The 25,569-nt window shown below is 43.9% G+C and overlaps 1 protein-coding gene across 2 annotated transcripts in view; it reads left to right on the forward strand.

Moving 5' to 3' along the window:
• The first annotated feature begins 660 nt into the window (after positions 1–660).
• Positions 661–25,569, forward strand: part of WIF1 (WNT inhibitory factor 1) — a 54,942-nt gene continuing 30,033 nt past the window's right edge. The window contains exons 1-2 of one of the 2 annotated variants that reach the window (XM_073331494.1): positions 661–905; positions 1,456–1,595. In XM_073331494.1, coding sequence (XP_073187595.1) covers positions 764–905; positions 1,456–1,595 — 282 coding nt within the window. In that variant the 5' untranslated portion in view covers positions 661–763. The remainder of the gene's footprint in view (positions 906–1,455; positions 1,596–25,569) is intronic. The other variant, XM_073331486.1, reaches the window with a different exon arrangement.

Raw genomic sequence — 25,569 nt, forward strand, 5'->3', positions numbered from 1 at the left:
CCACTGTCCCCCACACACCCCTCCTGCTCCATCACCCCCTGTGCTCAGCCCCACCCACTGTCCCCCACACACCCCTCCTGCTCCATCACCCCCTGTGCTCAGCCCCACCCACTGTCCCCCACACACCCCTCCTGCTCCATTACCTTTATACTCACCCCAGGCCCAGCACTCAATACACCCACCCCTCCATTAGCCCCTCTACTCACCCCACCCAGGTATCTACCTGCCACTGATCCCCCACCTAAGTCTCCCTGGACCCCCCCTCCCCAGTTTCTCCCACCTGCGCCTCCATCCCCAGATCCTCCCCCACCTGCGCCTCCCACACCCGCTCCACGCCGGCACCCAGCTCCTTCCCCACGTCTCCCCTCGCCTCCCTGCCGAGCACCGGGAAGCGAGGGCGAGCAAGGGCGGGACCCGGCGGGCTCCTCCGGCCCCCTCTGGCGGAGCCGCGCGGCCAGCCCGGCCTCGCTTCCCTGCTCCCGGCGCCTCCTAGCGGGGCTCCGCGGCAGCGCTGGGTGCCGGTGCCTTGCCCCAGGCACGTCCCCCCGCAGCCGCGCTCAGCCCGACTCCCAGCCCCGCTCGCGGCTGCCAGCGGGCGAGCCCACCCCCCGCGGCCAGCCAGGCAGCCCGCCCGGCGCTGCCGGAGCCAGTCGGCGCGGAGAGCCGCGGCGTGTGCGCGCGGGCCAGGGCGAGGGCCAGGGCACGGCAGCGCGAGGGAGCGCCCGGCGCCTTTCGGAGCGGCAGCGGCAGCGGCAGCGGCAGCATGGCCGGTCCGAGCGCCCTCTGCTCGGCGCTCGGGCTCTGCAGCATCCTGAGCCTCTGGGCTCCGCCGGCGCGGGCAGCGCAGCGGCAAGAGGACACTCTCTACATGTGGATTGAGGCTCATCAAGCCAGAGTCCTGATAGGTAAGTTGGGGCTCTACGCCCCTCGCATGAGCACCGGCTCTTTGCTCCAGTCAGTGGCTCCCTGGAGGTGCTTCAGCAACGTGTTTTCCAGCCCCGTGAAATCGCCCTGCTTAGAGGCTTCAGTGAGTGAGCCGTAGCTCAGGAAAGCTCATGCTCAAATAAATGGGTTAGTCTCTAAGGTGCCACAAGTCCTCCTTTTCTTTTTGCGGATACAGACTGACACGGCTGCTACTCTGAAACTTCTCCAAGCAGTTTGTTAACCTGTACTAGTGGGGCTCCTGCTGCAAGGCGTCGCCCTCCAGAAAGATGCACTTGAGCTCTGTGGTTTATCCGTGAACACCGAAGTGCCAGTGGAAACTTTAGGTGGTTCAAACAGTATTGAAAGGGAAAGTTTATCCCAGGATAAGGGAAAGTTTATCCCAGTGGTTAGTCTTCCCAAGAAGTAGGTGATAGCGAGAATAAACATTCTCTACAGTAAATGGTTTTCATCATACATGAGAATCCTGCTTCATTTCCCTCTTTTTCTAGTCTGTATATTTTTATTTTACAGGCTTTGAAGAGGATATTCTGATTGTTTCAGAGGGGAAAATGGCCCCATTCACTCATGATTTCAGAAAAGCCCAGCAGAGGATGCCAGCTATTCCAGTCAATATCCACTCTATGAATTTTACCTGGCAAGCAACAGGAAGGGTAGGTACAGACTGAGCTTGGAAGAAGAAAAAAAAACCCTCTTGAAATATGTTCAGCAGAGGCAAATATTTAGTTTTTAGAATATTTTAGCAAACTATTTCTGATATGTGCCAAAAAGACAGTAAAGAATGAACCCTTGATTTAGAATCACCTGTTATAGGAATTATTTATCTAGCATGGAAAATGTATCATGTTAAAAAAAAAAAAAGTCAGAATGAAACACTGTCCCTAACCCAAAGAGTTTATAATTTAATTCAGACAACATAAAACATGGGGTAACATGGAAGGGCTGTGGACACATTATTGATGTGGAAATTATCATAAGGAAAATTCTTGGAAGAAGTAAATTTTAAAATGGGATTTTAAGAAGGAGGGTATGCTTTCTTTGCTGATAAACTAAGGATAAAAGAACCAACAAGATGAGCATGGTTAGACAACACAAGCTCATGAGGAAGACATTAGCTAGCCTTAAATGAAATTTTACAGCCCAACAGTCCATAATGTGGATACAATTTTGTTATTTTATTTTTTTAAAAAGCATAAGGTTTTAGCATATGGAGCTCCACTATGACTCATTTATTAAACACACACACGCTGTTTCAATATGCATAGTTGTGTTAAAATGGGAGCTGTGTTGCCTAGATCTATTTCTACAAAGTATAATGGCAAAACTATGCAATGTTGCAATCTATTGAGCCCACAATTCTCTATCACATTTTTTTTACTGAAAAGATAAGAAGGTATGACATACTTTCATTCACAGTTTGAAAGACTGATAAATATGTAAAATTTGCATAACACTGCATCGTGTTGATCTAAGGTTATCATGGATACGGAAACATATTCAGCTTAACAGAAAAGAATTCTAAATAAAACAACTTTTTTTAAAAAAAAAAGCAGTCTATGCATTTTATACAAGAGAATACTCAGTAAAAAATCATGTACTTTTCAAAATATTCAGTGAATATTTTGGTTATAGTTTGGTCAACTTTATAACTATGCGAGTTTTCAATTGGTTAGAAACATTTTTTTGCAAAATGATCATTTATGATTCAGGAAATCTCTTACAGCAGCTGTCATACCCTTCTATCTATGTTAGGTACTTATATTGCCCCATTACCATAGTATCTGAATGCTTTGTGCTCTTTAATATATTCATCGTCACAACACTCCTGTGAGGTAGGGAAGTGCTTTCATCCCCATTTTACAGAGGAGGACTGAGGCACAGAGAAGCAAAGTCACTTGTATGGGGACTGAGGTCACAGGAGTTCTGTTTGTATCTATAGTTATATAGAAAACAAAAGTTATACCACAGAGTGCTATTTAAGTAACTAGCTGTAGTTAACATGTCCTAGGACACACAAGATTGTACTGATGTCCATGGGGGACAAATGTCTTACTGGGTAGTGGGACTGAAACATTAGAGAGAACCCAAGTCCTTTTCCCTCTCCTCTTTTTTCTTTTCTGCTCTAAGTCCCCTCTTCTGCAACCCAGTGACCAGTTTGTTGGAAGCTGTGATTGTAACATTTGAAATGCATGGCACTGCTCACGTGCTTAAAGTTAAGCATGTGTTTAACATCTCTACTGGATTGGGGTCAGAGTATTCACCACCTTGCAGGATCAAATCCCATTTGAACTGTGACAAAGCTGCTCAATAAATCATTCCTCTTCCTCTTTAATTTATTACTGAAATCATATTAGTTAAAACTGCTTTGACATGCTTAAATATTTTAAAATTAAAAAAATAATTAATCTACACTTTCAATGGCTGTACATCTACACAGAAATGCTATTTGAATATCTCCCATGTCAAAATCAGATCAGAACTATAGAAGGAGTTTAATTTCTACAGAAACCGATTGGCATAGTTGATTATTACATACTTCAGGTAAAAAAATTAAGATGAATGGAAGGATTTAGTTAAGCATAAGACATAGCAATTATTTAAGGAGAAAAATGTTGATGTTTTAAAAACACAAACCTTAATTCTGGAATTTTTAAGGTAAGGTAAAACAAAAATGATTGGAAAAAATAATATATGGAGCTAAAGTACTATAAAAAACCTTAACTCTGCCTCACTCCTGTTTCTAAAGAAGTGTTAGCTTTCAGTCATGAGTCAAATAAATGCTAAAAATAACATAGGCTATTCATTTGGTGGAAAACATATAATCCTGTTTAGTAACCACTTACAACTAACTGCCCCTATCCACCTCCATCCTGTGCATACAGAGTATGTATATCTGAGCTGTTTGTTTCAAGTGCTGTGGATATTTAAACATGATGTATCAGTGCAGATTAGGTGAGGAGTTCTAACTCATAGGCCAGACAGAAGTGACTATGATGACTTTAAGCCAGCTTCATGTCTTCCCAATCCTGGGCTGTTCCAGGGGCTGGCGAGGCCCCTGGTATAACTGCCTGGGGAGCGTGTCTAAGTTCTGGCAGCCTCTCTGGATTGCCCTCTGGTTCTGCAGTGCTCCCTGGAATCTCCACAGTAGTGTGTGTTGTGGCCCATCCCCAACATGCCCTTCCTGTACCAGTAGGTTCTTGGAGGCCAGCCTTACGTCTGTCTTCCACAGTTTCTGTGCTAAGGATATCTTCCCCTGGTGGGAACCAGGGCTTTTTGACAATCTCTATATACTGTTTTTACCTGGTGTAAAGGGGTTGGAGCCAGAATAAGATTGCCCTAGATCTTGACGGTCCATAATCAAAGCACCGATATTAATTAGCACTGTATTGCGTCTAGCACACTGGGGTCCTGGTCCATGACTAGGGTTCTTAGGCGCTATGGTAAAACAAATAAATAAGAATAATAATTTTGAAATAACATGTACATGCACCTAATTTAACTTAATGGCAATGCTAAAAGGACAAAATTAAAGTTGTTTGTGGTAACAGAACTCCATTTTTCCAACATTTGAAAAAAGTTGTTACTTTAAATTCACATTTTCAAATGTTTTCTTTTTATTTTAAATGTAAGTGCTTTTACAAATGTCCCTTGCACACTCCACGTAAGTACTTTGTGTTTGAAACCTTTACTCAGCCTTAGTTTTTGTCTGAGAATTTCCTTAGCTTTTTGATAACACTGACAAGAAAAAAATACCAGTACTCTTGCTATTCAGAAAAATATATTAACCATAAATAGTAGACTGCCTCTTATCTAATAGCTGTTCATTAGCACATCATGGTCCTCTACTTGCCAGAACTGCAGCTACATGTATTCCATGATGTGTCTTTGGACTTCTCGTGGTCCTTATACCCAGATGGTTTTGCCTCAGAGCTATGCAGGAGGTCTTGGGGAGTTCCAGAGTTCCTGGGACATATGAACTACACAGTACCATATGCATGGTTTCTAATATGTGCTAGTCCCCCTGCAGATCTAGCAGATCTTAGAAACCATACATACACTATTGTGCAGCTCCTATGTCCCAGGAGCGTCAACTGTTTGAGCCAATTCTCTGCTACCATGCAGCTTGCATTCCAATTTACACCTATGCAATGTGGGTGTAAAACACTAACACATTAGAATGGAAGTGTTTTATGTCTACTTTGCACAGCTGTAATGATGACACAAGGTGCAGGGCAGTGGAGAATCTGCCCTGGAGTCTGGAAACCCCTCATAGTCCTGCATGGCTGGGTAGGTCAGCTTCCCGTCAGACCTTAATTACTTATTGAAATGAACAATAAATTGGTTATTGGTTTACACAATAAATTGTGTAAATTGGTTTAGAAGTGATGAACAAAGATACTAAATGTAAATGCCCTAGTTATAATATTGTGATCTTTGCAGTTGGACATTTCTGTTATTTCTATATGGGAAAAAAAATCTCTTTTATGTAGGAACTGTTAAAGTTATTTTCATTAATAAATGAAAAATGTTTGTTTCTTTTAATTCTTGAGCAACTCATTGGAAATAAGGGACTTCAAAAATTATGGCAAATTTTGTGGGAGGGAGAACTAAATTAAGAGTCTGATACTTGAAGGTTGTGAGTACCCTCAATACCCAGTGAGGTCAAGAGGAGCCACAGGTACTAAGCTGCTCAGTCCATCGAAGGATAGGGACCTTATTTATTAAAATTCCACCCAGTATTACCTATGCTGTGTAAACTTCATAACAGCTGTAGTTTTATGTGCAGAAAAATTGTACTTCAGAATGTTGTACAGATGTTCTGTGTTTAAAAAAAAAAAAGTTCCCACTGGATAATATTATACATTGCATACATCTGTGTAACCACTAGAAGTCACTGGTGTTGCTTCATTTTTATGTCCCGCAGATTTTTGCAAAACAAGGTATAAGTGACTTGTGGGTCTATTCTCTTCTCGATGTTGGGGGATGTGTGTGCAGAGCCTTCCTAATTTGGAGAAAAATAGTCCCGAGTGTGCTAATTTATGCTGCAACATGTTTTAGTTTGCCCACTTGAGGAAAGTCCTAGAGCATGCAGTTGGTAATAGCACTTCAGCAGTATTTAGCAATATATGAGGGGGATATAGGCTCCAAACCTTCAAACACGTATGCATATGCTTAACTCTACTAATGGGTGTAGTCCCCCTGATTTCAGCGGGACTGCTTTGGTAGTAAAATTAAGCATAGATGTGAGTGTTTGCAGGATCAGAATCAACATAAAGCAAAGGCTTTGTCAGTGAATGGGCGGTAAGTAGTGGATCATAAAAACAAAATAAGTGTCTGATTAATTCAGTGGGCAGAAGAAGAGTCAAGATCAAAAACAAGTTGGGTTTTTTTGCTCCAACAGTTACCAGTAACTGTGAATGTTGCAGCAGCAGTGTCCAGTCTGTATGGCGAGTTGGGGAGCATGTCACTCTATGATGTTTTTCAACATACCTTCTGTTTTGCAAAAGGAGGGTTAGGAAAGGAGATAAAATTACAACTCAGAGAGGCTGATTCTGATCTCATCGACATGGGGGTAAATCCAAAAATAACTGAACCCACTTCATTGGAATTACTTTATATTTATACTTGTGTGACTGAGATCAGAATCTGGCTCAGAATGAAGGAATAAGAAAACATGTGACTATGTTAAAAGATTTAGGTGCTTCCTCCCTCCCTCAGGAAGGTGAATAGACTCCTTTTTATATACTATTATTGGCATAATGGGAGAAACACATTTAAATATTACAAAACCACTGATAAAATAAAGGAAAAACAAAAGATGGTGGATTTCAGTTCAAATAGTATTTCAGAGGAATCTCTGAACATACATAGACACCTCATTTGTACATAGCAATTACAGCAGCAATTTTTATTATTTCTAAAATGACCTAAGGTGTACAGGTCACATTTTTTTCTAATGCAATTATGACTGTTTTGGAAGTTATGATAAATGTGGTTGCAAAACTTTGGACTCTTGGGATTTACAGTAGTACCTTCACTGTGGTTTCATGTCAGCAAACAGAGGAAATACCTTGTTTTCTGACCTCTGTACCACAATTTCAATGTGAAATGTGAATATGTTTACATACTGTGGGCATGATTTTTAAAAAGAGGGGTTTTGTATCAAAAGCACAGCTCCAAACCTTTAATATTTAGATTCTATTCTGCTGTGGTATTTTGCATCTTGGTGTTGTAGACATGCCACCAGGGATCAAAGAGTAATACTATAGAGATCCCACTTCATTTAGTAAAGCATGCATGTGCCAGCCATCTGTTCTATCTGCTGATAGAAAACAGCAGTAAGTCTCTCAAAGTTTAGCTAAAAAAAAAAAAAAGGCTTTATTGCTCAGTAGAAATGACTTACAAGGCACCTTATAAGCTACATCTGGTTTCCATAGTAATTTACATGGCATGTATGTAAACTACACAATTACACTTTTTACACAGCAGTGTAAAGTTGTGGAAAATAAACCCTTCACTGGAATTTTCAGTGCTTATTCTTTTCTTTACAAATATTTCTAAAAGCAAAACAGAGATGTGCTTTGAATAAAAAAGCGGAAGTAATAAAACTTTCAATGTTTTTACAGAACTAGCTGTTGACAAACACTGGAATTAAAGGGACACCAAACTTTAAAATGATATACTGGAAAAAAAACAGATCTCTCCTTAGGTTACTAACTACACCTTTGAATTTTAGACCCCAATTTACTTTTCACTACTTATTGTGTTTATTTATTTTTACAGTGCTCTCAACTTGGAAAATGAATTATATCAATTTCACATTGGTTTATAATCAGTTTCCCTTTTAGGTTCTGAATGCTGTAAAGTTAGGGTTGCAAACAGTGCAATGGAATGATTTGTATAATAAGAATTGTTTCCAGTAAAAACAATCAATGCATTAAAACATTTGTTTTGGCCCTAGGCATTGCGCAAATTTTATTTTTGTAATATTTAAATTTCAGATCAAATTTGTGTTGACAGTATTCCTATCAAAGCATCTTATGTACATTTAAAACACATACCTGGGGCCCCATTCTCACATAGGCTATGCATAGATCTGTTATTTGACCTACATTTTTTGAAATGATAAAATATTAGGTCATATTAACAATGTTTACATTACATTCGGTCAGTTTTATTTCTAATGTTGTGCCTACCTTAGTTAGGAGTAATGAGTTTTCAAAGCCACCTGAGTTTTCTTTTTACAGTAGTTTGAAAAATGTTTTCACCATTCTACGCAACTGTTATCTACCACTTCCATGCTTTAAGTGGATTTGAAAGATCACATAAAGTCTGTTACGTTTCCTGCCTATTATACAAATCAGGGTGAGGATACAAATTTCATGTAGACATTCTTTTTTGGAGGTAGAAAATCCCATTGGGTTAGTGAAGGACGCCTTATTTTATTTCTGTAGTTAGTCTGAGGAAGATCTACTGATGTTAATTTTTGGGGTGATGCTTTTATAGGGCCCAATTCTGCAATGTGCAGAGTGTCTCCTACGAAATGCTGAATTGTCTCCTCCCCCACAGAATGTACACTGCTGGCATCAATGGGAGTTAAGGGCACCCAGCTCCTTATAGGATCAAACTCGTATTTCCTGATTCTCTTCAGGGAAACCATAACCATACTGATGTTCTTTTTTTTAAGTTTATCCTTTTAGATTGACAGCCTGGAGCACTAATCTTGTGTTTAGCCACATAATAGTACAGTACAGTGTACACAATATAATAATGTGAACTTCCTCACTTTCCCCTGCTGACCTGGTTCAGCTGTGTTCTAGAGGGAGCACCTCTTGCAATTCATTCTTTATGCCCCTTCAATCCTTGGTTTTGTTTCTAAGACTACCAACAAGGTATGGGGGTGGGGGAATCAATGCCAGTACAGTGGTGGGTTTTGTGATGTGCATATGCTATAGCTGGTCCGTAAACCACTGGGATATTCTGGAGATGACCTCAGGAGTTGCTGGGTACTCCCTGCAGAGCATTCCTGTATAGCTAGACTTTGAGGAGTGGAAGTTCTGGAATGGGTAGTTGGCTGAAGACAGGAAAAATGGTTTGTGGGGCAACTGGAAATGGATCTGAGGCAAAGGAAGTTGGGTTTCAGTTCCAGCTCAGAGGGTGAGCCAAGCTTGAAAGAAGGGCCATACCGAAGTGGGGCCTAACTTTTGTGGGGCCCTACACTGAAGTGAAAAAAGCTGGAAGATGACCTGGGGCCTGATTCTGATCTTGCCTATGTAACCTGCACACCTCCTGGGTGTGGTGTTCTGTCCCATCTAGTGGCACTGATAAAATGAGAGAGATAAAATGAGTTTGCTCTACAGCCTTAACTAACAGCCGGTTGGCTTTAGCTCATGCAGTAGAGGCTCATGCACTAAGCTCCAGAGGCCCCAGGTTCAATCCCACCCGCTGATGACTGGGGTCTGTCGGTGTTACACCTACACTTGTGACAATCAGGAATAACTCTATGGAAAGAAATGCAGTTATACTGATGTAAAAACAGTGAGGGTGAGAGGAGAATCAAGCCCATGGTTTGAAGATCATCTGCTTCTGGAAAGTCTAAGTTACTGAAGACACCAACATCGGGGGCCTGATTCTCCGTTGCGTTATACCACCTTAACAGCAGTGTAACTCCCTGGTTTCAAAACACGTATGCCCTCTAACACAATTTGAGTAGATTCTTTGGTACACCAAGAATGCAGCACAAAATGAACTTAAACCTGGGGAGGAGAGGACACGTTGGGTATGGAGTTGGGGCGTAGTGGAGCCAAGCTCCTCTATGCCTGATCCTCTGCTGGTGTAAGGGTTGCTAGTCACAGAAATCACTGTAGGGCCCTTGCTGCACTAGCTTCTGCTGATAGTGGCTCACCAAGGTCCAGGGAACCACAAATGGCTTGCTGCAGCAACCACTCACCGTTACATCTGAGTACAGCCCGGACATAGTAGAGAATTAAAACCCTTAAATTCAACCATACTATCGCCAACAATGCACTCCAAGTACTGAAAAATCACATTGCATTGCCCAAACTTACCTCAGACCTCTAAATGTGTTTTGTTGTATGACATTATAAATAGACATCTGAAACAATGTGTATGTGTACATTTCACCAGTATTAGGGGATGGTTTGGCTTGGTGCTGCATATTACACAGTTGATCGGACTTTTTCAAAAGTCATAGGGTAAATAGAAGTTGATTATGTTTTTGATAAGTTACTCTGCGTATGTGATCGGCAGCTTTGTATTTTTTCTCCATTTGGTTTGTGCAGATGCCAAGTTTGTCATTCTCAGATAATAATTTGTCCTGGGAACTGGCATGGTGATTACATTACTTAATGAGGTAGTACTAGAAAGTGGTGCATTACCGTGTGGGTTAAGTTCAGTTCCTTGATGTGTGCACCATAGTACTGTTGTACAGAAAGTGAGTATGTTATAGTGGGTATTACTTGGTTTTATTGCTGGGTACCAGCACCATCATGATAGTGATGGGCTAATAACTGAAGACTGGTTTCAGTAGTGAATGCAGTTGTTACCTTAACTTACAACTTCCTTCCTTTTAGTGTTTGTGTTTTTGTGGGAAATTGCACTTGAGACAACTGAGCTAACGGTTTTGTGTGTCTGAATTTCCTTTTTGTAATTTAGTGTACATAAATATGAGGGCTGAGGACCCACGGCTGGTGACTGGATGGGAGTGCTGGAGAGAGGGACTGGCATGGTGAGCCGGGTTCAGCTAGTTTCATAAAGCAGTAGAAGTCTGACTCTATAAATCCCTGTGGTTTGAGATCCTTCTCTCTTCATGCAGTACCTTGCTAGCTGAGGTGCTTGAACTGACAGTCCCCTGGTTTAAAGAGGAAGATGCTACTGGCAGGATGTTCTCTCTGAAGGGCCTCTGACACTCAAACTGTGTCTTGCAATTGATCAGACAGAGCCTGAATCTGTTAGTCTTCAGAGCACATAGCAAAATCAAGTCGGGTCTCCTGCAATAGATCTTCCCACAGTGTTCCACTACTGAGGCTTCTCTACCTCTGAGTCCTACCACTGTTCAAGGAACCCCTCACTAGGACTAACCCCTTGTTATGGGCCTCCTCCTCTCAGGTCTTCACCCCACGTCTCCCTGCGGTGTTCCACTCCAAAGACCACCCCACAATCGGGGTCCCAGCTTTGGTCAGTTCTCACCAGCAGTTCTGTTCCAGCTCTCCTCAGGACTCAGCTCTTTCTGCTAGGTCTCCTGTAGCTCTCTCCCAAGCCACTCTTGCCAGCTCTCACCTGCTGCTTCCTGTCTCTGGCTCCTCTCAGTCTCCTGGTCTCTCTTCTCCCAGTCTCATTCCTCTAGGACCCAGATGCCCTCTCATAAATCTAATTGGGGTCAGCTTCTGAAAGGGCTAGTATCACCTTGTGACAAGAACATAATTTATATTTCATTTTGTAAAGTGCTTTTAGATCCTTCAAAATGGAAGTCACACTATTATATATAGATATATAGACAGTGAAAGGAATAGGAAAAGAATATAAAAAGAGGAACTGGTAAGGAAGTGGGCTGAAGTGATAAGGAAGTGTTGGGTCTGAGACAGAGAGGACCAGAGGTGTGGACTGAACAACACTGAAGTAGGCCCCTGCAAGCAGCGAAGCCTGAAGAGAAGACTTGGAATGGACTTTTGTTATCTTACAGTTTAGTTTGTTAACGAGTCATACTCCAAGGAAAAAGAGGCATGTGGACCGTGTCTTAAAGCAGGCAGGAAATTTACCTGCCAACCAGTCTGTACATTGAACTGTGATCATAGATGGTCGCCCCCAGTCTTCTCTTCTCCAGACTAAACAAACTCAATTTTTTCAATCTTTCCTCATAGGTCATGTTTTCTAGACCTTTAATCATTTTTGTTGCTCTCCTCTGGATTTTCTCCAATTTGTCCAGATCTTTCTGGTGCCCAGAACTCGACACAGTACTCCAGTTGAGGCCTCATCAGTGCTGAGAGGAGTGGAAGAGTTACTTCCCATATTTTGCTACAACATTCCTGCTAGTACATTCCAGAATGATGTTTGCTTTTTGTTGTTGTTGTTGCAACAGTATTACATTGTTGACTCATATTGAGTTTGTGATCCACTATAACCCCCAGATCCTTTTTCTACAGTGCTCCTTTCTAGGCAGTCATTTCCCATTTTGTATTTATGCAATTGAGTAGTCCTTCCTAAGTGTAGTACTTTGCATTTGTCCTTATTGAATTTGATCCTGTTTAATTCAGACCATTTCTCCAGATTGTCAGGATCGTTTTGAATTCTAATCCTGTCCCTCAAAGTGCTTGCAACTTCCAGGTTGGTATCATCTACAAACTTTACAAGTGTATTCTCAAGGCCATTATCCAAATCATTGATGAAGATATTGAATAGAACCACTCGATATGCCCTTCCAGTTAGATTGTGAACTGTTGATAACTGCTCTCTGAGTATGGTTTTCAAGCCAGGTTTGCACCCACATTATATCAGTGAAAAACATAAGGATTCAAGTTATCGGTAGTATGAATATGGAAATGCCTCATTCATTTGCAGCAAAGAAGCTAATCGAAGGGTGCATCTGAAGGAGTATCATAAACAAAACAAGCAAAGTTATGCCATTGTATAATTCCATGGTGAGGGGGTCCCACTAACCTTACAATTAGGAGGTTTTTCCTAATATCTAACCTAAATCTCCCTTGCGGCAATTTAAGCCTAAGACTGCTGCACCCAATTTTGGGTAAATATTTAATTCCATAATATATACTTTGTGGAGATGTTTCAGAGAAGAGCTACTAAGCTCATCAAAAGATCGTTGTGGGAGTTAAATTTCCACAGTCTATTTAGCTTGGAGAAGAGGCTGTTGTAGTGAATCTTATTGAAGTGTTTAAACACGAAAAATGGAATCACAAAGACTTGGGTAAAGACCTGTTTCAACTAAGCAACAAGAAAACATGTGGACGCTTCTGATCTCTCCCCTCACCCCATCCCAAGTATAGGTTAAATGTGAAAGTTTACTTTGTTTTGTTTGGTCGTTTTTAAACCCATATGATACTCGCCATTTGGACTTTTGTCTCTGGAGGTACTGGTAGAATCCAACTTACTAGGATATGTGGGGGAGAGGGGGAAACGGACAATTATTTATTGATTTCTCTAGCACTTACTGCCATAGCTGCTGAGCGCTCTAATTAGAAAAAACATATTAAAAAGATAAAATGTATATATGCTACCCATAATAAATTATAACATTAAAACTAAAAATACCACTTTCTTGACTGTTTCTAGCAAACATTCACAGAATAACCATTCGCTGAGATAAACAACTAACTCTAAAGTTTAAAAAAAAAAACAACCAAATGCTAAAGGAAATAAATAAGCCTGACATCAAGCCTGACAAATTCAAATTCTGGCCAAAGGCAACACATTCCCCAAACGGGGGCTCTCTAATGAGAAGACCTGCTACCAGGCCTGAGAGTTCAACCACAGAAATCATTAGCTAGAGAATTCCAACCACCCTCAAGTACTACCGTTGGCTATGTCTATTAGTTTGGAGACTATTAAGGGCTTTTAAAGAGAACAGGGAGCCAATTCAGAGATTTGAGCACTGGTATTATGTGCTTATAATGACCCGCTCATCTCTGGAAGTGGGCAGGTACATTCTGGACCAGATGACAATTTTGAGTGACCATCAAAAATAGCTCTAACTAGAGTGCACAACAGTAGTCTGTCTAAAGGTGACAAAGGCATAGATAACTGGAGAGGTCACACAAACTTTTGGTCAGTTGTAGAAGATGAAATGCACCATGGACTACCATCACTACCTGAAAATCTAGGAGTAGTGACGTATCGAACAGGAATCTTAGATTGCAAACCATTTAGGCAAAATTCAAGCATGCTGGACACTTTCAATAACGGTACAGACACCACCTGAGCCAATTCCTTTTAAAAGTTCAGTAAATGTTGGTCTGGTCTTTTCAAGTTTGATTCTCAGCTAGTTCATATTCATTCAGGTCTCTTGCTGAGCCAGGCACTGGGAAATAAAATTAAAAATTAAGTTTGGTGAAAAAAGAGATCGGTACGCTGATGTCACTTCCTCCTAAAGTCTGTTTCCCCATATGGTCTGACATTGAATAGACGTGAGTGACAAGATATGCAAGATCCCACATGAGGGCCCTCAAGGAGGATGAACAGTTGCCCAGCATCACACTCTGGGATCTCTCCGAGGATGGAAATAATTCACTTATGCCTGCAAGTTGTTTACCTATGGATGCTCTGTGCTCACAAGCACCAGATAGCCAAATCTGGAATGGGGAAAGAATTTTCCACCCTGGGTTTTGGTTTGTGTAGGGCTGTGTTTTGTGTTTTTTGTTTTGGGGGGGTGGGGGTTGAGTGTTTTTTGGCCTTCTTCTAGATTTGCCTAGAGCACATCTGTTAGGATTAGGTGAGCATGATCAAATTTCTGTGATTGCAGTCTGTGATCCTTCCTTCATGTACCCTTTCATTACTAGAGTCCTCCCTTTCTGGTCAGGGTTGTGAGAGAATGCAGAAGCTTACACTGCACCACCTGTCTTGTGAATATAAATTATAGGACTTCATGACATCACAAACCACTCAAGCTTCACTCGTTGGTTCCCTTTGAGCATTATACTACCCCTTGATGTAACTCACAATTGTGTTGTATCTATGTGAATATCTTGTTTAGTTAACTGACCATTTTTACTTGCCCTGCCAATCATTTGCAATCATGTATATCTTATAATTCATAGACCTGATGTCAACTCAGGCACTCATATTATGGTATGCCTACACAGATAAAATTACATTTTTATTCATTTCTAAAACTCCAATTTTTAAAGCATTTAAAGTGTTGAACTTTGAAAAGAGATCTTTGAAAGGAAATGCTGACAGCTCTTTTTCTGGACAGCGAAATAGTTTCTCCGGTAACATGTAACCAAATTCTGTAAATTTATTAAATTAATTAAATTAATTAAATGGCAAATTATGAAAAGGTCATAAATGCACTGTGAGAATCTTCTGACAACATGAGCAGTTATTTAACAGCTTGGTAATAAACTGAAATAATGAAATACTGAGGAGGTATTTTACATGAGTCAAAGAACAGTTTGTTCCCATTCATCTTTCTTTTTGAAGAGAGCGTTCGGGGACCAGATTCAGCCAGTTACAATGGGAGTTGTACCTACTTACCACAGAGCAGAATTTGATCTCTGCATCTGAAAGCCGAATAACAAAATGAAATATAATTATCTCTTCACTTCTGCTCTAGAAGTTAGTTTCTTATACTCTTACAAAGTATCTTAAGCTAAAAGGGTCCACATTCCCATAACTACAGTCTGGTGTTATTGTAGATGTGCTAGTTATCCATGTTGTGTGATTAACTCCATATTTTGAAATGTGGGAACTGGTAGTGGCAGGAGTATTTTCAACACAAAAAATGTGTCCTGTATCAGTAGATGTACCATCCTCTATATGAGCCTTATAAATCTCTGGTTTAGTTTTTTAGATTGCAGACTTTCAGTCAAGAAAACACCCTCCAACCTGAAATAGGAGACTGAAACATGCAAAGATGTGTCCCACCTTTCCCCCGGGGGGCGGGGGGGGGAGGCATTATACTTGAGTAACTGTATTGTTAATGCTGCACTGTGCAACTCCAGGCATGTTTATTAGTTGGGCCTAATGTACATCAATATTGGATGCAACATTTGCTGTCAAATACTGATACGGATACAGATTTTTTTGCAAATTTCAAAGTACTGATCCCACATGGTTGAAGGGTTTTCTTTTTTAGCACTATACATGGTATTAAAAGATTTTCTGTCATCCTATTCAGTTAACTTGGATTGTAGGCTTTGTTGGGCAAAGACCATCTTTTCATTATGATGTGTACAGGGCCTAGCACAATGGTGCCCTGCTTCCTGATTGGGGCCTCTGGGCACTACCAGAATAGAGATAATTAACTAATGACTTTTATAGTGTCAAAAGTGTGGTAGACACTTGGCAGAACAAGCAGAAAAGCCAGGCCCCTGGAATGCACAGCTTACAATCGTATTTCAGACTTTCTACATTGAGTGGGAGGAATACACAATAGATAATGCATAGGCTAAGGAGGACAAGGATGTGTGTGTATTTGGGGGGTGCAGCATGTGTGTGGATTTTGGCAGCCCCGAAGCAGCAGGAGTGACTGCAAAAAGGCAGCACTACAGATCATCTGTGTACTAGGGTTTGGACTATGGAGTGCTCTTCTCCCACCCACAGTAGGAAGTCCACAGGAAGGAGCCCATTTTTTGCACACTTTGGAAGGTCTTCAGGAGAGTCCTGCACAACTTTACAATAAACTCAAATAGAGTAAGGTGTATAGTACCCTTCTCAACAATAGAGCTCCTAACATGTACTCGAATGATCCATTCTCTGGTACATTTTATAGAATCCACATGAGGGAGCCACTTTACTGTATGCACCATTTTAAATGACACTTAAGGCACACTGGACTTACTAGTGCACACGTTCCTCGGATCAAATGCACAAGAGAGAGGTCCTCTCCTATGCACCATAGCAGCTTCACAGCTCAGAAAAGGCATAGCCTGACTGGTGGATTTCCTCACTGCAAAGCTCCCGCCATACCTTTTTCAGTCTCCAAATGCGCGTAACCCAGTAATATAGTATACCTGTCCAATCTGTACTGCAACACTTTGCAACAAAGGATTACACAGCACATGGCATGATTGTCAGCTAGACCACCAACATGCAACACACCTTTCAGTTCAGTGTCATGCACATACAACAGGGAAAGGTTTCTCATTTTTTTTTTGAGAGAGATGTCACACTCCTTTAAATGATATATCCCCCCCCCCCACATACACACACACATTGTGTGTAAGTAATTGGGATCCTTTGATGTTCTGAAGCCCTTTTTGAGGAATAATCTGGGAATTTTAAAAAATGGCATTTATGAATCAGGGTAATCCCTTCAGTCATTTCTGACCGCTAAACGTTCCTTACAGAAGGCCTGATTCTACTCTCACGTATACTTTCTATGCACAAGTGGAACCCTATTGACTTCATTGAAGTTATTCTCAATCTATAATGCTCTAAACTAGTGAAGAATCAGATCCCACATGTCTGGGTGCGAGATTGTGGATTTGGATTTTTCATTTATCTGAAAAATAAGCCTAATATATGGTAGCCACGTGGCTACATAGCTGGGGACGCTCAAGGGGAGGAGTTGTTCTTATGCTGCCTGGAATACGGAATGTACATTTCCTAAACAGGCACAAGTTCTGCCTGCTTCAGGCAGTGCCATCTGAGGAGCCAGCATCTTGCATACAACTCTGAGTCTGATTCCTCCCTCACACACCAGGGTAAATCCATGAAGTTACCTAGGTGCAAAAGGCAAAAAAATCAGGTCACTTATTTTTACCTACACCACAAGACTCTCTTTGGAGATCCTACATCACAAACGTGGATCTAAAAAGCTGTGCTTCATGGAAGATGGATCCTGCACTGTTGACCAATATGCTGCTCGCTCTCTTTAACATGTCGTGAGTGGCAGTGGAGTTATTCCTTAAACGGCAAAGGCAAGAGCAATTCGACATTGATCTCATCCCGTGTAGTAGCTACAACACAAGATTGCTTGTGGCGTTCACGGAGGTGCTGACCACAGTGGAACGCTGCTCTTGGGCTCAGGAAACAAGCACTGAGTGGTGGGATCACATGGTCATGCACATCTGGGATGACTAGCAGTGGCTGCAAAACTTTCAGATGAGGAAAGCCACGTTCATGGGACTGTGTGATGAGCTCGCCCCAGCCGCGCGGCACAAGGACACGAGAATGAGAGCTGCCCTGTCACTGGAGAAGTGCGTGGCGACTGCACTCTGGAAGCCAGCTACTCCAGACTGCTACAGATCGGTCGCTAACCAGTTCGGCGTGGGAAAGTTGACCGTTGGATTCGCGTTGATGGAAGTGTGCAGGGCCATTAATCACATCCTGCTCTGAAAGACTGTGACTCTGGGCAATGTGCGTGACATTGTGGATGGCTTTGCACAAATGGGCTCCCCTAACTGCAGAGGGTCAATAGATGGCATGCATATTCCAATTCTAGCACCAGACCACCTAGCCACTGAGTACATTAATTGCAAGGGGTATTTCTCAATGGTTCTCCAGGCGCTTGTGGATCATTGTAGGTGTTTCATAGACATTAATGCAGGCTGGTCCAGAAAGGTGCATGACGTACACGTCTGTTGGAACACTGGCCTGTGCAGGAAGCTGCAAGCAGGGACTTCCTTCCCGGACCAGAAGATCACTGTAAGGGAAGGCGAAATGCCCATTTTGATCCTGGGAGATGCTGTCTACCCCTTAATGCCGTGGCTTATGAAGCCATTCATGGGGCACCTTGACAGCAGCAAGGAGCGGTTCAACAACAGGCTGAGCAAGTGCAGAATCACTGTTGAGTGTGCTTTTGGATGTTTAAAGGCCCGCTGGCACTGCCTATATGGGAGGCTGGACCTGGCTGATGACAATATTCCTATGCTTATAGCCGCATGCTGTACGCTTCATAACATTTGTGAAGGGAAGCGGGAAAGCTTCACTCAGGGCTGGACCGCTGGGGCTCAGCACTAGGAGGCTGGATATGAGCAGCCAGAGACCAGGGCTATTAGAGGGGAGCAGCGCAAGGCCATAAGGATCAGGGATGCCTTGAGGCAGCAATCTGAAGCTAAAAGCCGCTAATATCTGTTGCTATGCTCAGGAATGCAGTGCTTGTAATGCTAGGAGGGGATTGTGATTGGTGCAGACGATGCACTATGAAGGTTTAAGAAAATTGCCTGTTGCTTTGCAGGGCTCTGTTTGCTTTCAAGTAATGGAATAAAGATTGTTTTCAAACCAAAACAATTTTATTAAAAAACAACAACCGGAGGAGAGAGACAAACAAAATAACACATCACCACTCAGGGGGATGAGGGAAGGGAGGGTCCCGAGAGGAGGTGGGGTCCCAGGACGGTTAAAGATTTGTGTATGTCCAGGTATCATATACAACCTTCTCCTGTGGAGTACAGTGCAGGGCTAAACTGCAGAGGGAGGGGCATTGAGTGCAGTGGGTACTGGGAGTCCGCAGGGCTGGACTGTGACGGGGGAGGAGTGGAATGCAGCGGGTACAGACTGGAAACAGGAGATTTATAAGAGTGTGTTGGCGGTGTTTGTGGGGCGAATGGGAAAGAGTTTAGCGACAGCGGCTGCAGGGGAGGGCGGGCGCGGAGCTGCTCGGTTTGCAGTGCTAGCAGTGCCTGGAGCGTGTCCGCTTGACGCTCCATAACTTTTAAGAACCGCTCCGTGGCTTCGTTCTGGCGCGCCACATTCTCCTTTCGGTCCCTCTTCTCGCTGTTCTGCCACTCCTTCAGTTCTTGTTTTTCAGCTACGGAGTGCATCATGACATCACGCAGGAAGTCCTCTTTAGTTCTTCCTGGGCGCTTTCTAATTCTGTGCAGCCGTTCAGCTGGCGATAACGAAGAGGGAGGCTGGGCTCCCAAGGTCATCTCTGTGAAGCCAAAATGCAACATTTGACAGAAGCAGTATTGTTTGCAACACACAGACCCGCTGATTCAGTGATTTAAAACACAGCCACTGTTCATATACCTATCACTAACTGGCTGACCCCAGGCAAGCATACATGAGCCACAAGACCCCCAAAATGGTGAGTAACTGCAGGGGCAGGGGAAATCAGTGTTCCAGGACTTTTCCATACACTGGGCACGTGACTCTTCTGGACAGCCAGCACTGTAAGGGGGGCTTTATAATCATTACTGTCCCCACATTTTCCACAAGCTGTGTTCATTATGGAAGATATCTTTTTGCTGAGGGTGAGCAGGGAATCAAGGGAGGGTCTTCTCCAAGATTGAGGCTTCCGCCCTGGCCCTTATGCAGCTCGCCTGTGTGCAGCAATGGTCTCTCCCCTCATGATGGCAGAGCAGTGTGGGAAAGTTACCCTTAATGGGGCAAGAAACAAAGCAGCTCTGCCAAAGAACCTGCGGCAGTGGATTGCCAAAGAACCTGCGTCAGTGGATTGCCCAGTATCTCCATGAGAGTTTCGTGGAGATCTCTGAGGCAGATTCCCGTGAAATGAGGGAGTCAATCAACACCCCATTCCGCTGCTCAGACTAGGCATGTGGTGGTACGAACATCATACAGACACAAGCTTGCTTTCTTCAATCCTCCTGCCCCAAACAACTCGCTTCACTGATTCCCAAAATGATTCCCAAAATCAAAGCCACTTACCAGGGGCCTCCTCTCCTGTTTGCACTTCTCCAAGCTCCAACAGCTGTGACTGGCTAGCCTCTTCCAGGGTAGAGAAGAGCTCCCGGCTGCATGCATCTCTGACCTCCAAGTCATCCTTTGCCTCTGGGTCCCCCTCCCCTTCCACATCCTCATCCAAGATTTCCTCCTCCTGGCTCAGTCCACTCTCAACTGGCACACAAGCCACCGAAGTATCCACAGTGGCCTTCGCAGTGGAGGTGGGTTCACCACCGAGTATCACGTCCAGCTCTTTGTAGAACTGGCAGTTCGTGGGTGCAGCACCAGAGCGGCAGTTTGCCTCCCACGCCTCATGGTTGGTGTTCCACAGCTCCTTCATGTTGACCCTGCACTGCAGTGTGTCCCGGTCATGGCCCTTTTCTGTCATGCAATGTGAAATCTGTCCATAGGTATCATAATTCCTACAGCTGGAGCGCAGCTGGGACTGGACAGCCTCCTCTCCCCAAATGCCGATGAGGTCCAGTAGCTCGGCATTGCTCCAAGCAGGGGATCGCCTGGTGCGTGGAGCAGGCCTGGCCATGTGGAAAGATATGCTGAGACCACTGCATACATCACTGAGCAAACAGGAAGGGGACTTTGAAAATTCCCAAGGAATTTAAGGGGTGGCACTCACAGTTGGTCACCCAAGGGCAGGGCAGTAGAGTTCAAACCAATGAACAGAGAGGCGAGAACAGGAGTTGTGGGACACCTCCTGGAGGCCAATCGTAGCGCTGTGGTGCTGTAGCCCCAGTGGAGAAAGCTGTATGCCTTTCGTTGGGGTGATTTTTTTTTTTTTTTTTTTACAGTGCTGCAGCTGTGCAGTTTCTGCGCACTAAGTGGCTTGGCAGGGTGTACACCTCAGGAGTTACAATGCAGAAAGCTGCTTTACTGCGCAGAAACTTGCCAGTGTAGACAAGGCCTTAGATACCAACCTCCACAGAAGCCTGTCTCAATCAGAGTACCGGGTTCAGAAGCCTGTGGCCATGAGACACCGTGTCATTCATTTCCCAGTCATATCCATCCAGGCTCTGATGTCTCAGATCAGAACGGTTCTCTTGCACCAGCAGGCAGTTTTCTTAAACCTTCATAGTGCATCGTCTGCACCAATCACAATCCCCTCCTAGCATTACAAGCACTGCATTCCTGAGCATAGCAACAGATATTAGCGGCTTTTAGCTTCAGATTGCTGCCTCAAGGCATCCCTGATCCTTATGGTCCTGCGCTGCTCCCCTCTAATAGCCCTGGTCTCTGGCTGCTCATATCCAGCCTCCTAGTGCTGAGCCCCAGCGGTCCAGCCCTGAGTGAAGCTTTCCCGCTTCCCTTCACAAATGTTATGAAGCGTACAGCATGCGGCTATAAGCATAGGAATATTGTCATCAGCCAGGTCCAGCCTCCCATATAGGCAGTGCCAGCGGGCCTTTAAACATCCAAAAGCACACTCAACAGTGATTCTGCACTTGCTCAGCCTGTTGTTGAACCGCTCCTTGCTGCTGTCAAGGTGCCCCATGAATGGCTTCATAAGCCAAGGCATTAAGGGGTAGACAGCATCTCCCAGGATCAAAATGGGCATTTTGCCTTCCCTTACAGTGATCTTCTGGTCCGGGAAGGAAGTCCCCCCTCTGTTGTGAGTGACATGCTGTCAAGGTTCCTTCCCCACTCCGAGCTCTTGGGTACAGATGTGGGGACCTGCATGAAAGACCCCCTAAGCTTATTCTTACTAGCTTATTCTTACCAGCTTAGGTTAAATGCTGCCACCACCAAAGTGTCTAACAATAACAACAGGGGAAGTGCCCACTTGGAAACGTCTACCCCTCCAAAATCCCCCCAAGCACTACACCCCCTTTCCTGGGGAAGGCTTGATAAAAATCCTCAGCAATTTGCATAGGTGAACACAGACCCAAACCCTTGGATCTTAAGAACAATGAAAAGCAATCAGGTTCTTAAAAGAAGAATTTTAATCAAAGAAAAAGTAAAAGAATCACCTCTGTAAAATCAAGATGGTAAATACCTTACAGGGTAATCAGATTCAAAACACAGAGAATCCCTCTAGGCAAAACCTTAAGTTACAAAAAGACACAAAAACAGGAATATACATTCCATTCAGCACAACTTATTTTATCAGCCATTTAAACAAAACAGAATCTAACGCATATCTAACTAGATTGCTTACTAACTCTTTACAGGCATTCTGACCTGCGTTCCTGCTCTGGTCCCAGCAGAAGCATCACACAGACAGAGAGAAGTCTTTGTTTCCCCCCCCCCCTCCAGCTTTGAAAGTATCTTGTCTCCTCATTGGTCATTTTGGTCAGGTGCCAGCGAGGTTACCTTAGCTTCTTAACCCTTTACAGGTGAAAGGGTTTTTCCTCTGGCCAGGAGGGATTTAAAGGTGTTTACCCTTCCCTTTATGTTTATGACACGCCCCCCCCCAAATCACAGATAGGGAGAAACGCTGGCTGTGATTTCTTCCTGGAGCTCTAGATAAAAACAGAGTTAATAAGACACATGCACCTCTAAATATACTACCAAGTATATAAAGACTAACAATATTTTTCACATCTCAAGGACGATTTTAACCAGTTGATTCTGGGAAACTTTCACGGGAGAGTACATCAGCCACTTTGTTAGAAGCTCCTGCGATGTGTTGTATGTCGAAATCAAAATCTTGGAGAGCTAAACTCCACGGAATAAGTTTTCTGTGTTGTTTCCCGTGGCAGTATGAAGCCACTGTAGCGCAGCATGGTCGGTTTGCAGGTGGAAACGCCGTCCCCAAACATATGGGCGTAGCTTTTCCAGAGCGTAGACAATGGCGTAACATTCTTTTTCACTGACTGACCAGCTGCTTTCCCTCTCAGACAGCTTCTTGCTGAGAAACACCACAGGGTGGAATTCTTGATCCGGTCCTTCCTGCATTAAAACTGCTCCCACACCACGCTCAGATGCATCTGTGGTTACTAGGAACGGTTTGTCAAAGTCTGGGGCCCTTAGCACAGGGTCAGACATGAGTGTCACTTTAAGCTGGTTAAAGGCCTTCTGACACTCTTCAGTCCACTGAATGGCATTTGGCTGTTTCTTTTTGGTTAGGTCTGTCAGTGGGGCAGCGATTTGGCTGTATTGCGGTGCAAATCACCTGTAATATCCGGCCAAGCCAAAGAACGATTGGACCTGTTTCTTTGACTTTGGGACAGGCCACTTTTGGATAGCATCCACTTTGGCCTGTAGGGGGTTGATAGTTCCTTGACCCACCTGGTGTCCAAGGTAAGTCACTCTGTTGAGGCCTATTTGACACTTCTTAGCCTTAACAGTTAGTCCTGCCTCCCTTATGCGCTCAAAGACTTTTTGTAGATGTTCCAGGCGTTCTGCCCAGGAATCCGAAAATATGGCCACATCATCAAGGTAGGCGACTGCATATTCTCCTAATCCTGCTAGGAGACCATCTACAAGTCTTTGGAAGGTGGCGGGTGCATTCCGTAGCCCGAAAGAGAGCACATTAAATTCATACAGCCTGACATATGTAGAGAAGGCTGACCTTTCCTTGGCAGATTCATCTAGCGGTATGTGCCAGTACTCCTTGGTTAAATCCAAGGTAGAGATGAACTGGGCCTGTCCCAGTTTCTCCAATAGTTCATCTGTGCATGGCATTGGATAGTTGTTCGGGCGAGTTACAGCATTTAGCTTATGGTAGTCCACGCAAAAAAATATCTCCCCATCTGGTTTGGGAACTAGAACCACTGGGGAGGCCCATGCACTGCCATAGAGGCGGATTACACCCATCTGTAGCATACCCTGGATCTCCCATTCTGTAGCAGTTTTAGCTTCAGGAGACACCCGGTAAGGTTGGGCTTTAATTGGATGAGCAATACCTGTGTCAATGGAGTGGTATGCCCGTTCAGTCAGTCCTGCGGTGGCTGAGAATGTCGGTGCGTAGCTAGTGCACAGCTCCTTGATCTGCTGTCGCTGCATACGCCCAAGGGTCATGGAGAGAAACACCTCATCCACGCGACCAGCACTTTTCCCTTCGTAGTAGACACCTTCAGGCCACTCAGCGTCATCTCCTCCCTGGGCTGTAAACTGACAAACCTTTAATTCTCTGGAATAAAAGGGCTTTAGAGAATTAATATGGTATACCTTAGGCTTTTGGTTGGAGGTGGGAAATGCTATGAGATAATTAACAGCTCCCAGGCACTCTTGGACCGTGAATGGCCCTTCCCATGACGCTTCCTTTTTATGGGCCTGGAGTGCCTTTAAGACCATGACCTGGTCCCCTACTCTGAAGGAATGCTCTCTGGCATGTTTATCATATCAGGCTTTTTGCTCTTTTTGAGCATCCTGTAGGTTTTCTTTAGCAAGGGCTAAAGAGGTTCAGAGGGTGTTTTGTAGGTTGGTTACAACGTCCAGAATGTTAGTTCCTGGAGAAGGTGTAAACCCCTCCCATTGTTGCTTCACCAACTGTAATGGCCCCTTAACCTTGCGGCCATATACAAGTTCAAATGGTGAAAACCCTAAACTGGGATGTGGTACAGCTCTGTAGGCAAAAAGCAACTGCTGCAGCACTAGGTCCCAATCATTGAAATGCTCATTTACAAATTTACATATCATGGCCCCCAAAGTTCCATTAAACTTCTCCACCAGGCCATTTGTTTGATGGTAGTAAGGAGTGGTAACCAAGTGATTCACCCCATGAGCTTCCATAGTTCCTGCCAGGAAATTAGTTCCTGCATCTGTGAGGATGTCAGAGGGCCAACCTACCCTGGCAAAAATGTCTGCTAGTGCCTGGCACACACTTTTAGCCCTGGTGTTGCTTAGAGCTACTGCTTCCGGCCATCAGGTGGCAAAATTCATGAAAGTCAGTATGTACTGCTTTCCTCTGGGTGTCTTTTTTGGAAAAGGACCTAGAATACCCACAGCTACTTGCTGAAATGGAACTGCAATGATGGGGAGTGGTTGGAGAGGGGCTTTGACCTGGTCTTGTGGTTTTCCCACTCTCTGGCACACCTCACAAGACCGGACATAGGTAGAAACATCCTTGCCCATTCCCTCCCACTGGAATGACTTTCCCAAATCGTCTTTGGTTCTGTTCACCCCAGCATGGCCACTAGGATGATCATGGGCTAAGCTTAATAGCTTTACCCGGTACTTAGTTGGAACTACCAACTGTCTCTGAGGATGCCAGTCTTCCTGGTGTCTACCAGAAAGAGTTTCCTTGTATAAAAGTCCTCTTTATACAACAAACCTGGATCGATTAGAAAAGCTGAGAGGCGGTGGGTTGCTCCATGCCGCCGTCCAAGCTCTCTGGAGGCTTTCATCTGC

This window comes from Lepidochelys kempii, chromosome 1 (genome assembly GCF_965140265.1).
Source record: "Lepidochelys kempii isolate rLepKem1 chromosome 1, rLepKem1.hap2, whole genome shotgun sequence".
NCBI lineage: Eukaryota > Metazoa > Chordata > Testudines > Cheloniidae > Lepidochelys > Lepidochelys kempii.